The sequence below is a fragment of the Pseudonaja textilis genome, chromosome 2 (genome assembly GCF_049901715.1).
Source record: "Pseudonaja textilis isolate UNSWEBS1 chromosome 2, rPseTex1.2, whole genome shotgun sequence".
Taxonomy (NCBI): domain Eukaryota; kingdom Metazoa; phylum Chordata; class Lepidosauria; order Squamata; family Elapidae; genus Pseudonaja; species Pseudonaja textilis.
In genome coordinates, this window is record NC_141991.1 from 106,993,130 (window position 1) to 107,008,604 (window position 15,475).

The 15,475-nt window shown below is 34.8% G+C and overlaps 1 protein-coding gene across 4 annotated transcripts in view; it reads left to right on the plus strand.

Annotated features, from left to right (window-relative positions):
* The window catches only part of PRPSAP1 (phosphoribosyl pyrophosphate synthetase associated protein 1), a 174,575-nt gene extending 160,488 nt beyond the window's left edge, over window positions 1-14,087 (plus strand). For all 4 annotated transcript variants that reach the window (XM_087924808.1, XM_026702044.2, XM_026702046.2 and 1 more), the window contains 7 exons: window positions 715-887; window positions 2,193-2,308; window positions 3,407-3,462; window positions 4,310-4,455; window positions 6,143-6,213; window positions 7,194-7,340; window positions 9,001-14,087. In XM_087924808.1, coding sequence (XP_087780934.1) covers window positions 715-887; window positions 2,193-2,308; window positions 3,407-3,462; window positions 4,310-4,455; window positions 6,143-6,213; window positions 7,194-7,340; window positions 9,001-9,159 — 868 coding nt within the window. In that variant the 3' untranslated portion in view covers window positions 9,160-14,087. The remainder of the gene's footprint in view (window positions 1-714; window positions 888-2,192; window positions 2,309-3,406; window positions 3,463-4,309; window positions 4,456-6,142; window positions 6,214-7,193; window positions 7,341-9,000) is intronic.
* Window positions 14,088-15,475: the final 1,388 nt, after the last annotated feature.

Genomic DNA, 15,475 nt, shown 5'->3' on the forward strand with positions numbered 1-15,475 from the left:
TCTTCATTGTGAGCTAAGACAGCTTAGTCTGGCCTAGAGAAATGTCGATATCACTTTTAAAAACCACAAGTAATTTTAAAAGAAATTAAAACCAGTTGGCTGAGGGAACATAGAGCTCATTGGTGCCTATTAGTACTAAATGGGCTACTTCTGTTCTGGGATTCCTTAGTTCAAATGCACTATGTACAAGATAAGTATTTAGATTAATTAATTGTATACAAACTGTTGTGTCCTAAAACATGGTCTTAAGAACATGAATTGCAAAAGTTTGTTAATGATTTACAAACTATTTTTCTAAACGGCTTCTCTACTGTACTCATTTTCATATACATGAATTTCTGTTAGGTTTCTACAGAATCCCAAGTTTCTTGTATACATAGTTGGGAAAATATCAAGTTAAGATAAAAAAGCTGACTAGTTTGTTGTGATATTAAAAAAGCATTAATTTTTTTAAATAATTGTATTTGTATTGATAATAGCTGAATTCACATACCACACTGAATAATAACCTAGGGGTATTTATTTCAGATTGGCATCATATGTAATCCCAGCTATTAAAAATTGTAATCTGTGCCTTAATTTTATGCATGGACTATTCAGCAAACCATGATATAGTGTAAAACATAACCTACAATTGATTTTTGTATTGGCAAAATCCAATATTGTAGGATTATGGACACAGGGATAACCTATTTGTATTTTCTTCCTTTTCAGAGATGTGAACACTGCAGTAATGGAACTGTTGATTATGGCTTATGCACTGAAAACATCCTGTGCCAAAACCATCACAGGTGTAATTCCCTACTTCCCTTATAGCAAACAAAGCAAAATGAGGAAGAGAGGCTCAATAGTCTGTAAACTCCTTGCTTCCATGTTGGCCAAATCAGGTAAATGGGCTGATTAGAGGCAACATTGGTTTTAGTTCTCACAGTTCATCTATGTGATGTTTGATCTGTCCCCAAAGATAGCGACAAATATAGCTGATTTTGTAGAGTTTTGCCTTCTACTATAAGAAGACCTTTCTTCCAAAAAGTTATCAGAATATTTATTAAAAAGAAAACATGTTTAGAATCATGTTGATTTTTGAAAGAGAGCTCATTACACACTAGTGAACAAGGATTAGAAGTTTCACAGATTCCAAGATTGTGTGCTTTAATCTTAATGTGTGCACGCGCTTAGGGTATGACAAATCTTTGTGTTAAAAATATCTGTAATTTTTCCTTATTTATGCCCTGCTGTGATATTTCCTATATTTGTGAGTAAGAAAGGAGGGGATACAAAATGCAAACGGTTCAGCTGCTCCTTTTTTTAATCAATAATGCAAAACAAAAAGCTACAAGTGGTCATTCTGTTAGTATATCATAAGAAAAATATCCTGCAAATAGAGGCACTCCTCGACTTAGAACAGCTCATTTAGTGACCATTCCAAGTTACAACAGCACTGAAAAAAGTGATTTATGACCGTTTTTCACACAACCATGGTACATCCCATGGTCTTGATCAAATTTTAGCCATTTGATAACTGACTCATTTTTATGATGGTTGCAGTGTCCCAGGTCATGTGGATCACCTTTTGTAACCTTTTGACAAGCAAAGTCAAAAGGGAATCCAGATTCATTTAACAACCTTGTTACTAACTTAACACTGCAATGATTCACTTAATATCTTGGAAAATAAGTCATAAAATAGGGCAAAACCCACTTAACAAATGTTTCACTTAGCAACAGAAACTTTGGCTCAATAGTGATTGTAAATTGAGGACTACCTGTAACCACAAATAATTGGACTGGAGGTAGTTCATTTCTTAATGACTTCACCAATGTTAATCAGCTTCCTTCGTGCCAAGGAAGGAATATACCCTTTCCTTTTAATCTCATTATACCATTTCCTTTTAATCTGAAAAAGTTTTTATTAAATATCCTTTATTTGCTTCTTAGAGTATGAATCTTTCCTGAAACACTGAAGAATGTGTATTCAGGTTATAACTGACATTAGGAATGCACATTATGATTATAGAGTCTTTGTTCAATAACTAAATGTTATTTTAAACCATTAAAATGAGATTTTCTGCCTTGTGATTTAAGTCCATCCTGATAGCAAGCATCTTCATTAATTCCAGCTTAAATAATTAGATATCCATCTGTAATTGTTGGAAGTTGTATATCTAATATTTTACATTTGTTGGTTTTTAGGTTTAAGTCACATCATCACTATGGATCTTCATCAAAAAGAAATACAGGGTTTTTTTAGCTTTCCTGTTGATAACTTGAGAGCATCACCTTTCTTGCTTCAGTATATTCAGGAAGAGGTATAAAGTAATTTTGATCTCTTGACAGTCATAACCTTTGTTCTATTAGAAGATGATGTTTTCATATCTACATTAACTGAGGCAGTACAATAATGAAAAAACAACTTTTTGAGTGCTGAGTATTGTTACACCTGCTCCCAGATTCAGTTTATGGTCATTCACACATGCAACATATCAAGACATGCAGATTTTGCAACTATCTGTGTTTTCTTCCTGGGTTTTCCAGATAGTTGTGACTAAAGCATGTGAGACACGCAGCCACATTGAACAGCCAGGAAATAATTAGGAACACACAGAAATCACTTTTAACCAGACACTGAGGCATGTCAAGTTCTGATGGAATAAATAGAGACCTAATGATTCAAAATGACAACAAAACTACCAATTAAACCTGCAGTTGCTCTCACACATTCATCCCCATTACCAACATCCTTCTCGGTTGCCAGGCACTAGCTAGATAGACTGAAACTGCCATGTCTGAGATGATTCAAACAGTGGGCGGGTTTCAGGATCCCTTTTATCCCACAAAGCTCTTGCCTTGTTGATTTACAAGTATGGTAACTTTCAGTGGGATGGGGGACTCTGAATGTTAAATTGCCAATCTCCCTTGTATGTCTGCTGCTATGCGTTTGTAGATGTATATATGTATGTATGTATTATGTATGAATTAAATTTATTTGCTGCCCATCTCACAACCAGGTGACTCTGAGCAGTATCATTTCTTTTCTGATCCTTAATAATCTGGTTTGTACTTAACCTACCTCCTGAAGAGATCTTTTTGATAAGATTCCTTGTTCCTGTCTTCTTTGTGTACATGCCTGCTTCATATTAATATGATGGCATCTTCATCCTTGCCTCACATTCTCACACAACTTAGCCTCATGTTCTCATATTATAATGGGTACTCCCCTCACACAGTTAAATAAAAAGGAAATGTAATTATTTTATAGTAGTGGATTTGGCACTTATTTAAAGGTTACTGAGTATGGTGGTCCTTAAATGATTTTTCCCATGTCACATAAAAAATAATTACTTGTAAAAACAATTACTTTCAGAAACAAACTGCTTTAAAATCAAAATATTTTCTCTCTTTTTTAGATTCCTGATTATAGGAATGCCGTTATAGTAGCAAAGAGTCCTGATGCTGCTAAGAGGTATTTATTTTGATATGACTACAGGTAGTCCTTGATTTATGAGTGTAATTGAGTCCAGAATTATAGTTGTAAGTCATAGTGGTCATTAAGCAGCTCAACATGTAGCCATGTCCAGTTTTACAACCTGTTTTGCAGCAGTTAAGCAAATGCGTTGGTTGATAAATGAATCCATATTATTCAATGAGCATTTTTTGCTGAAACTAGAAGTAAGTGCCAGAAACCACTGAAAATTTTGGTCACGTGACACGTGCACAGCCATAGAAATTGGATCTTGTATGCCAATAACTATTTGTGACTTCCAACTTTTAGGGCATCATTCTCCAAATAATAGCCCTCAAAATGGATCTCTAATAAGTGGAATTAAATGGATATATGCACTGAATCTCTTTAGGGTAGAAATTTTTAATTAAGGTCACCAAATTAAAGATTAGATTATCTTTTATGCATATGTCAGTATGCTAAATAATAGCTAAAAATATTTTTCCTGGAAACCCAATAAGACATTCTTTACAAATGAAAATACAAGAGCTCTTTTGTACATCCATGAATGCTTAAAAGAGCTTTGGTGGGTGATTGTGATTTTGAAAGGCGTTGTGCTCAGAAAGCATTTTTCAACTAATATATACTTAATAGAAAAAGTATGCTTATTGTGGGGAAAAAATCAAAGGGCCAAAAGCATCTATACTATTTTGCTGAAAGGAAGCATAATTTTGCGTTACATCAATAATTGATGAAAAAGCATGCACGATTTCTTTCTGAGGCTTCACCTTGTTTGAAAAATGGATAAGTGAATGTAGAGCTTCTCAGAGAGAAAGTTTTGACTAAGACTTGGTTCTTACTTACGCAGGGCCCAGTCTTATGCTGAACGACTGCGGTTAGGCCTGGCAGTTATCCATGGAGAAGCTCAGTGCACAGAGCAAGACATGGATGATGGACGTCACTCTCCTCCAACAGTAAAAAATACTACTTTGTGCACTGGCCTGGAGCTACCCTGTATGTTGTTACATTTTCCTATATTTGTACACAGTAGCTTGTCAAACTAAACTTGTCCACTCACATTGTCAAATTATATTTTTCTCTTTAGAATTATACATCGGGGGACAATCTGAAATCTGTTATATTTGGCTAAAAGTCAAGTTGTCAAGTACAGGATTTATCTGTATTTACACTGCATTTCTTCATGGGGGCTTATATGATTAAACATATCTAAGTATAGAAATAGCATATTGAAAATAACTAATAATATTTTAGAGGATGCGGTGGCTCAGTGGGTAAGATGCTGAACTTGTCGATCAGAAAGGTCAACAGTTTGGTGCTTTGAATCTCTAGCACCGCATAACTGAATGAGCTGCTGTTACTTGTCCCAGCTTCTGCCAATCTAGCAGTTCAAAAGCATGTGAAAATGCAAGTAGAAAAATAGGGACCATTTTGGTGGGAAGGTAAAAGCATTCTGTGTGCCTTTGGTGTTTAGTCATGGAGATGTCTTCGGACAGCGCTGGCTCTTTGGCTTTGTAACAGAGATGAGCACCGCCCCCTAGAGCTGGAAACTACTAGCACATATTTGCAAGGGGAACTTTTACCAAATAACATTTACTGCTTTTTGGTTTATGACAACAAAACTTTACCAATTAAACCTGCAGTTGCTTTCACACACACATTCATCCCCATTATCAACATCCTTTTTGGCTGCCAGGCACTAGCTAGACAAAATATCTACAGTGGAATCCTTTATAAAATCACTGAACATGTAAAACATAATATTTCTAAATATTGGGTAGGTTTGTACCTTTAGGTAGTATCCCATGTTTACAGTACATATTGCAATAGGTAAAGAAATGTGTATAATTACTACTGCAAGCATTATGATTTGGATTGTAGTATAATCAATTGAAGTTTAATAGCAAATTATTTGCATCGGTGTTGCAAGATTATGAAGCAACATTTGCCAGTAAAATATTAGTAAATTTGTGTTTAGCAAATCATTGTTTTTAAATGGTAGATAGCTATCTGTTTATTGTAGACAGAAATGCTAATTTTGTGGAAGCTAGCTTGCATTTGGTTTGTTTGTAATTAAAATGTTTTTTGAAAATTATCGCCACAAATGGGCATGGTGGAACTCACTTCCAAGTATCCACTGATGCAGAATTAATCTGCCTACACAATTGCCTCTTACAGTAATAATAATGTTGAATGAAATCATATTTGGAGTGGTACAATATCAGCTACTTTACTATATGCCTGTATTATTTTGTCTGATTTTTTTAACATTTAGATCCCAAGTCTGGTTGATTCCAACTGTTTCATTTCAGTCTTTGGTTGTAATTTTTTAAAATGTCAGATAGGCAAACTAATGCTCAGGGTATTTGCGGTTTAAAAGGGGAAGATATTTATTTCATGTAGGGAGCTTGTAATATATTGTCTACATATGTATGTACATTAATTCACATATAGAGTAATTGGTTCTGTTTTGGTTACGATCCAATTAAAGAGATATCTTTAATTATTTCCTTATTGGTTATAATCCAACTGTAATCAATAAGGAAATAATTAAAGATATCTCTTTATTGATGCAGAATGACTACTACAGTAAAACACTATGCTATGCATTAATTTACAAAGCAAATAAGGACATGTATACCTACCATACAATATATGATTCTGGTTTATTTCCCTCCTTTAGTTATGATGGCCAAAGAGAAACCACCCATAACAGTAGTTGGAGACGTCGGAGGTAGAATTGCCATAATTGTGGTAAGGAATGAAAAGGCCAGAGAGTGAATGTGAACATCTTCAGTTTGAACTTTGCTTAATTATTTATATCTGAATATAGCTTAGATTTTAGTTCTGGGCTCAAAGCCAATATTGATTATGCTGACACTTTTAAGCTGTCGTGCAATATCCCTTTCCACTTTTGTTGTGCTTAATTAAAAACACATGTTCTACATCATTCATACTATCCTGTTTAAAATAGGACATAGTATTGGTTTCTGAAATCTGTATGTTTTGATAAATATGTAAACAAAACACAATTCTAAAGGGTTAACAGTATATACAGTTTTCCTATTCTGAAGGATTGACTGATAGGTTTTACGTTAAGTCTTACTAAGGTTATATTATATTCTATATTACTGTAGCAAGTTTCAGCAAGATAGCTTTTTATATCTTTTTAAATTATAATATGAATTTGGTATGTTGTTTCATTATGTTACTAAATTCAGTGGTATTGTAGATAAATCTGGTTTCCTGATACTAGGTATGTCAGTTGACAGAATCTAAAAATTTATCAAAATATAAAGGCACCATGAAACAGAAGCTAAAAATTGGTTGAAATTGAAACATGGTAACCTTTTTCGAAGATATTAGAGATTCCAGGTGGTCTCTAGAACATAGTGTATTCCTAAATCAGGGCAGCTATTTTGTAAATCTAACCTTGAGAGAGAGAGATAACTAACAATGCAGTCAAAGTTAAATTTAATTTTTTGAAGATGATTTGTTTTTTAAACAGACTTTCAGATATTTTTGGTGAAACATTATTACATCTTAAGATGCAATCTATATTGCACTGATAGAAAATACTTATTAAAATGTTTGTGGCTGGACTAACATTAGGCAAATATTTTTAATTCTTCAGATCTTTTTGAATTTACATTAGTGCTAAAGCATTTGAGGCAAGAACATAGTTCCTCTTATCCTTCTTCCAGAATTTAACTGGGATATACTTTTCTTCTCAGGATGACATAATTGATGATGTTGAAAGTTTTGTAGCAGCTGCTGAAATCCTGAAAGAACGTGGCGCTTATAAAATCTTTATCATGGCCACTCATGGTCTCTTGTCTGCTGATGCTCCACGTCTAATTGAAGAGTCCTCAATTGATGAGGCAAGTTTTCTGTAGGCAATCGATTAATAACTTGAATGTCTCTCCCCCCCCCCCCCAAAAAAAAAAACAAAGAACAAAAAACAAAACTAGAACCAAAAAACCTTCCCTAAAGCAAAAGAACATGTTTTGAGGGGGGGGGGTCTAATTTAGTATATACATGAATATATGTATATATAACACACAGTAAATCCATGCAAAGCATTTGAAAGCAATAAAGCCTTTTCATCCAACTACTTCAAGGTCAGTTCAACTGTTCCCAGTTGTCTCTGCCTGTAGGTGTATGCCTTAGCTACTTTACTTTGCGGGCACCTCTAGGGAAAGTGTTATTTGCAGCTTTGTTTTGAGTCTCTTGTCTAAAGAGTTCTGGTTTTGAAATATCCCATAGTTATTAGCAATTAGCCGATATAAATGTGTAGAGGACACTGCTACTGTGTGTATACAGAGCCCAAAGAGAAATTCTAGCACTTCCTACTTGCATTCACCTCATTCTGCCTTAAATAACCTGTGGCAGAGAGCAGGCTTTCTTGGGTTAAAAGAATAAGTTGAAATTGGAAACTAAATGTCATTAGTCTGTCATTTCAGAAAAGTAATAGCTGAAAACAAAATGTTCAGACAGGAGAGAGATATATGAATATATGTTTTTTTGTGCCTTAAGGCCCCTGCTTTTCTCCTTTTCAGCACAGTCTGCTCTTCATATAGCCATAATTCAGTGCTGAATGTTTGCAGACTATGGAAACATAGGGTCTGTTTTGATGCCTTCCTGTCCAAATAATCTGCCCTTTCTGATCTGCATATAATTTTCCTCACCTAAAGAAAAGTTGTGCCTCCCAATTGTTTTTCTGAATTAATGGTGGAGGGGAGGGAGGAAGTGATTGCCAGTGGCAGTAGTCAGATGCATTTCTTCAAGTAGGAAATATAACAGAGCAGTACAGAGGGTATAGTGGGGCATTGTGCCTACCAATTTAAGGTTATCTACACACACAGCTACATGTCAGATGATGTAGTCAATTATAGAGTTGACAGAATGTTAACTGCGAAAATAAGGAGTGCCATGCTGCTGTACTAAGGTGCCACCAATTAATCAATGGGGCCTATAATTACCACCCTTGGGTACTACAACCCAAGTGTCATAAACCTTCATAAATATGAGTCAATTGGCAAGCATCCAAATGTAAATCACATGAGGATGCTGCAATGGTCATAAGTGAAAATGGTCATAGTTCACTTTTTTTAGTGATGTTGAACTTTGAACGATCACTAAGTGAACTGTTGTAAGTCAAAGACTACCTGTATTTTACCCTTTACTTCTGTTTGCACCAGTGACAACACCATTGGTGATCCAGCTGATAGATTTGCTTTCTCATATCCAAAACAAATTTATTTTTAATTTTATATGTCTTGCAGTAATTCTGTTAACTGCATTTCAAACTATGCCAAGGGACATCACAAATACTTTAATCTCAAATCTAGCTACAATTCCTTCTTATCTGATGAAATCTTGCATACGTAATCTGTTTCCCAATGATAATTCCAAAGAGCTGCTGGAGCCTTCCAAAGAGAATTGGTGTTTTTTTTAGGTAATATTTTTCATGGATGGATTCTAAATGAGATATTTCAATCATGTTTTCTGGTGCTGTTTTCTTTTACTATACTTTGATAGGTTGTGGTCACCAATACAGTTCCTCACGAAGTACAAAAACTGCAGTGTCCCAAGATAAAGACTGTGGATATCAGCTTGATCCTCTCTGAAGCTATTCGCCGAATCCACAATGGGGAGTCTATGGCTTACCTCTTCCGCAATATTACCATGGATGATTAAATTTATTTTTTCTCATTCTACCATCAGTTTCCTCAAAGAGAAGGAAAACAATATGTATATGAGCAAGAGTGCCATAAAGTTGATAGTGTATTTTTAAAAATATAACAGGGCTGAGTATTTTGAGCTGAGGTTCACAAATCCTGCATGGAGACTGGATCAGGGTGCAGGTAGGCATTGGAATATATTGTTAAAACTATTTGTATGATGCTAGTTGTGGCTGTTTGCTCTTATTATATCTTGTGTATCATGAGGCAATTGGGGGATGACTTTAACAGTGCACTGAGATTTGCTCTACCTGCATAAACACACAAAAATATTTTTCCTTGCCATCTTTGGAGCCATTTTTAACATCATGGTAGCAGCAAATTAAACGGTTTCCAATGATTTATTTCCATCAACAATAACTTGGTATGATGCTATCTGGTTTCAAAGTTGAGGTAAAAAGTTGAATGTGCTACCTCTTTTTTGTTAGAGAATATGTTGTAATCCTGACTAGCTGCTTGAAAGAGAAGAATATATAATGGTTATTACAGTGTGTGCTAAAATGTATAGTTCAATGGGATTTGTATTCTGTGTCTGTGCATGGCACAAGATGGGATATTTTAGTTAGAAGATAAAGAGAATTCGGTGCAACCCTATCTTGTGCCATACACATCTTTATTCACTGGTATAGAATGGTTAACCTAGTGAAATGATCTCTGATTTTTAGAGCACTAAGTTAGCAATCACACACACTCTACAGTATTTTAACACTAAGGCCTTTACTGGGATGATTGAGCCTCTTTTCCAGTGCAGTGATTCTTGAGCATTTTATTAGGCATTTAGCTTCTGGTTTGGAAGTGAAACTATCTACTTCCACACAGTTTCCTTTTTTCCTCTGGTATGTGTTCCTAGGATGCCAAAATTTCATGTCTTGAATTTACTCCACTCCAGAGATCTCTTCTCTGCTTTTAATTTGCTTGATTAATTCTTGCGTATCTTCAGAGCTTCAGACTAGAAAATTAGATCTTGATGTCATCTATTGAAAGTTGTTTGAATTAGGTTTGAATTGCATATCTGATAGCAAAAGGGAAGCATGTTTTCCTTTCTCCACAGAACACACCTTGAATTTTCTAAAATATAAGAGCATCAACTTTCTTCAGAAAAGTTCATGAAGCCATCCATTCTTAATGCCATTTTATTTCATAGGAAGGCAAGAAGTGGATTTGCGAAAAATGCTACCCACAATGCAGATAATCCTAAATCAGACCAAATTTTACTCAGCTTCCTTAACCTATAATTTTTTGGATTGGTTTGTTTTGCTTCTTTTGGGATTTATTGATTCCTATATCTGCTCCAATATCCTGTACCTTTTCACACTTAAATTGGAGACATTGTATTGGAAGTGTTTCCCCCCTTCTTCCTCCTGCCCCATTATTTTGCACTTCCTTGTATTCCTTATCTTGCTGCTCTTCTAGCCATTCCGATTCATTTTGGCCTCTTCAACTTGCAGTTCTTTGTCTTTTTAAATTTGCTATTATCTGTCTTTTCAGTTTAGTAAAATGTCCTTTTGATTAGTGTTCTTTGGCAGCTTGATCATTACAAGAAATGCCTAAAATAGGGTTTCTGGATCCTGCATGTAATGATTAAAATAGTGGGAAAACTTGCCTTTAAGAAATTGATGCATTTTTGCATCTTTTCGCATTAATACTGTTATTACATATAACCTCTATGTAGGCCAAAAAATATACATGCAACCATCATTTTTCTCGTAGCCTAGATGCTTTATTTGTTCAAACAACTCTTCATACCTCATCCCTTATATTAAACATTTCTCAGTTGTATTGACCATATTGAAGTCGTGTTCTCTTTTCACAAAATTTTTAGAAGTATTTAATACCAGGCAAGGTATAAATCAACTGTTAACTCATAAATATTGTTATTAATTATCCCATTACTGTGATTTTCTTACTAACAGTGTTAATCACTTAATGGTATTATAGCATCTTATATATTATTGTCCAAGTCTTCATGATCATGGAAATATTGTTCACCGCTTTAGTGTATATTGTTCTCATATTCCTGCTTTGAAGGAAGAGAAAAAGATTATTCTTTGCTATAGCCAACCTAGTCCCAAAACATGGGTAAATATGAATCTTAAGAGCATCTAATTCACTAATAATATCAAAAGCACAGCCATAGCAATAGTCAACAGTTATATGCTGAATGCTGAAAGTACAAAAATATTACCCCAGATTCACAAGCAATATATGTTGGCACAACTAATTAAGTGCCTTAACTATGGGATGGTGATTCTAATGCACATCAGTGATTGCCAGAAGAGATCTCACATGATCTTCTAGACAGATTAACCAAAAACAACTAATGTTATCTCAGAAGGTTTCGCTGCATGACTTATAAAAAATATAGGCAAGATAACATAACATTCTTTGTTTACTATTGAGAAAAAGGAACTCTTCTTAATTTCCCTTATTTTTTTTTCATCCATCAAAGCATATTTAAGTAACTTTCAAATCATATTCAAGGATAAAGAAGACTGGAAGTCCAGGAAGGGTCTTGGCTGTTCAGCAAACCAATCCCTTTGTTTATCTATACCAGCTTACAACTCAGCTACCTTTTTACATATCTCTCATGAGTGCAGAGATACGTAAATCTAAACATGGGGACATCTTGTTCTTATTTCAGTCTGGTTAACAAATCGGAGTATTCTGAGGTAAAAAGCAATATTATGAGGTAGTCTCACAAATCATAAATGATGACTGATTTAGAAAAGTCATGTTTAATGCACTGTTATGATTTTCATAGGTTGGTCTTAGGTTCAAAGTTCAAACACTTCCGATTTTAAGTCTCTACTTTTTAAGGATAAACAGTATTGGCTAAACTGTAGGTGAAGTCCAGAAATGTGATTTCTAAACTCAAACAAACGAAGGTTTATGCTGCATGTTTATTACCTGTTTTACAACAATCAATGGCATCCATATATAGTCGAGTAAAAATATAGATCTATGCAAATACTGCAGCATTAAAACAATATTTGGTATTTTGATCTGCTTTAAGCAAATTGTCATGGTCATGAAGTTCAGATCACAGATTCCAGAGCAAGAGTGATGACTGATTAGGATTAAAGTAACATAAGTCAGGCATGGCATTTATCTTTTGTGAGATAGTATAAATATGTCCTTATTAAGCACAGAAATCTATCTGCTTTTAAACTGGTGGAATTTTTTTATTGATGGTCTTAAATAAAGATGAAAAAGGAATGCCTCTCCTCTTATACCACCCTGAATTCATGGGAAGATTCTGCCTCTTATTAAGCTATCTTTTGAATCCTTTTGTTAGTTCATGGCTTTTTAAGAAGTTTGATTTTAGATTTATTTTCTCCCATAGTATTGGAGATCTCAGTGTCAGCAACCAAATCTTCTGATTATGATTTTATCTTTCCTGGTATAACCTTCCTAACATTTTATTATCCTCAAAATTGTGTGCAAGATCCTATTTTAAATGGATAACAAAGCTGCAATGGCAAGGCTTGGGATAGGGTTTGAGTTGTAATCTAGCTAGTGATCTGATAATGACATTTTATAAGGCAAGTGTTCCTTGGCTTTTTAATCAGATATTTAAAATACCTTTTTCAAATTCACTCCTTGGTCTTTAATAGTACAAATATTTCCTCTCCTTTATACTTCTGTCTTGTTTTTGTTCTGCACTTCATATAGGTATAAAGGGAAGGGGAGCAGCTTAATTAAATTAGTAGCTAATTAAACTCCCTTTAGTTGAGGATGTGAGACAAGATGAAATAAGTTGTCAATTTGGTTTCTGAAATATTCTGACCCATGAGAAAATTGGTTATGGACATCAAAATGTGAAACGAGGGAGCAAAACCACAGGGCTTCTGAAAATTAAATATTAATCATTTTGAGGAGAAGATGGGCCATTATATTTTAATTAACATTCAAGTGACTGTAATTGGTAACTTTCCAAAACAACAAAAAGAATAATACTCTTGAACATTTTCCCAAACGTAAGATACTGAGTTCAGAAAACCAATGCTTCAATAATGGAAGTGCTAAATTGAAGGAAAACACGGAGATACATATGTAAGGGATTCATAGCTAACAAGTGCATGCCAAAGTACAATTTAGATCTAACACAATGTGAAACTTCCATTGTTTGTAGGCTGTACATATTCAATTCAAAGCAAAATTTAGAAATAGATCATGTAAAAACACAAAAATGAAAGCTGAAACAATTTTCAATCTAGTACAATGCCCACTGCCTTTATAGAAGTAGATGCAATTGAACTACTAGCCTACTAGCCTATTTCATGTAATGCTAGTTTTAGTGCTACTTGTTCTTTGTTCTCCATTTAAATCTGAAGTTTGAAGAAATATTCCTTTGTCGTCTTTGGGTGCATCATTATAGTTCTAAAAGTAGTTCCATAAATGAAGGGGAGATGATGTATTCAGAATAATTTTGCAATGCTTAATCACTGAGAAGTGACTTCATATTTTTGAAGTCCATTGATGATGCAGTGGGTAGTATAAAAAGCTACTGCCATGTCCACTTGTTCAATTAGAGATCTGATAGGAATTTTTATGAATCCAATATATATCAAGCCTGATTATTGCAGCTTGTTCTCAATTTTACATGCTTGCTTCTAGGAGCCTCAAACCTTTTAATTATCTTCTAATAAATATATACAAAAGCATTTTATCTTTTCAGTTTTGGAATGAAAGAACATAAAAGCACTGTGTAGTATTTTTATGAATTTGGAGGAGCCAAATCCTTATAACTCACAGTTTCATGTCTTCCCTTAGAATCTCCATTCAAGTGGTTAGGCAAATGTTTTAAATATTCTACCCTTTCCAGTCTGAGCTAGTGCAATTACATAATGTTGAACATGATATTAAATGAGATCCCCTGTTTAAGTGGTCAAATTGATTGATTTATCTGCCACCTTACCAAAAGATCACTCAGGACAACTGGCAGTTTAAAAGTGACTGGGAAATTCAAAGTAAAAACTATAAAAACATTTAAAACATGAATATTAAAAGGACCAGTAAAGGCTTGGCAAAAAGATGCATTTTTACAGATTTACTAAAAATACGGAGTAGAATGGAACTTAAAGCAATTTCCATGAGCGATGCAGGACAAAATCTTTTCCCAGGTGCCTGATAGCAAGATTTTGTGAGCAATAGGGATTATCGTCCAAAAGACCTCCAGATCTTACCTCAGGTTTTTAATGGGAAAGGCAGTCTATCAGCTGCTTAGTTTTAAATTGCCATGGATAATACCAGTAGTAATTTGCAACTTCCAGTCAACTAGAGAAGGGGCTGTAGAATCTACCCCAGATATGTCATTTGGTACAACTTTTGTATACCCCAGAGAACATTGGAGCTGGGAAGGCTAAGAGGCTTAATTGATTACTATGAACGATAAGGTCAAAGTTACTGGTTATCCCTCATGTATTTAAGAATTCATTTTTACCTTCAGTTGGGGTACTTTTTTAAGATCCTTTGCAGATTGTAGCCAGATCTTTTAAGAAGTCAGTGCAGTTCTGGGTTTTGGGTCGTGTATCCTCTTCCCTTACATTGACTGATGCTGTTTACCAAGGCAAGGGTAAAGTGTGTGAATAAGAGGAAATTCAGAGTTTATTTTGGCAGGTAAGAGTACAATACTTGATACTATACTTGAATCTGGCTCTGTGCTCCATTTGATGTGCTGGGCTGCCATCTGCAGGACACATGAGAATCTTAATGTTCAGATGCTGTTTTAAGCATAATTGATGTCTCTGCTTCCTACCCATATTCCCCTTTAAGTGAAAGTTTTATCATGACTTCTAAGTAAATCCATACAGGGTCAAAATCAATTTCCTTTGGCTGCCGTGGGACTTAGTAAAATAGGTGAGGGGATATGTTAATGGAACAACCTATGAAAGGGAAACAAGGAGAATTTATTTTTCTGTTTCTCTGATATTGAAAAGCAGACTTCCTTTCTAAATGGCTGCCCTCCAGATGCAATGAATGCCACCTTCAGTGTGGTGCAAACCAACAGGTCCTTGATACTTACTATCTCTCACATCTCTCCCCTCGGTGGTCATAGGATCTTCGACTTGTTTCAGAAAAAAAATGTCTTACAGATGTCTCCATTCCTGAAAATATACAGAACTATATGTTCTATTCTGGTGTTACTGCTTCTCAGCTCCAAGAGCATCACAGTGGCTGGGCAGCGTCCATTTAAATACCTTGTTTGTTTGACATGGCAAATGGCTTTATCTCCCTTACAGTCAATCAAGCTAGAAGTGCTGTTTTGATTA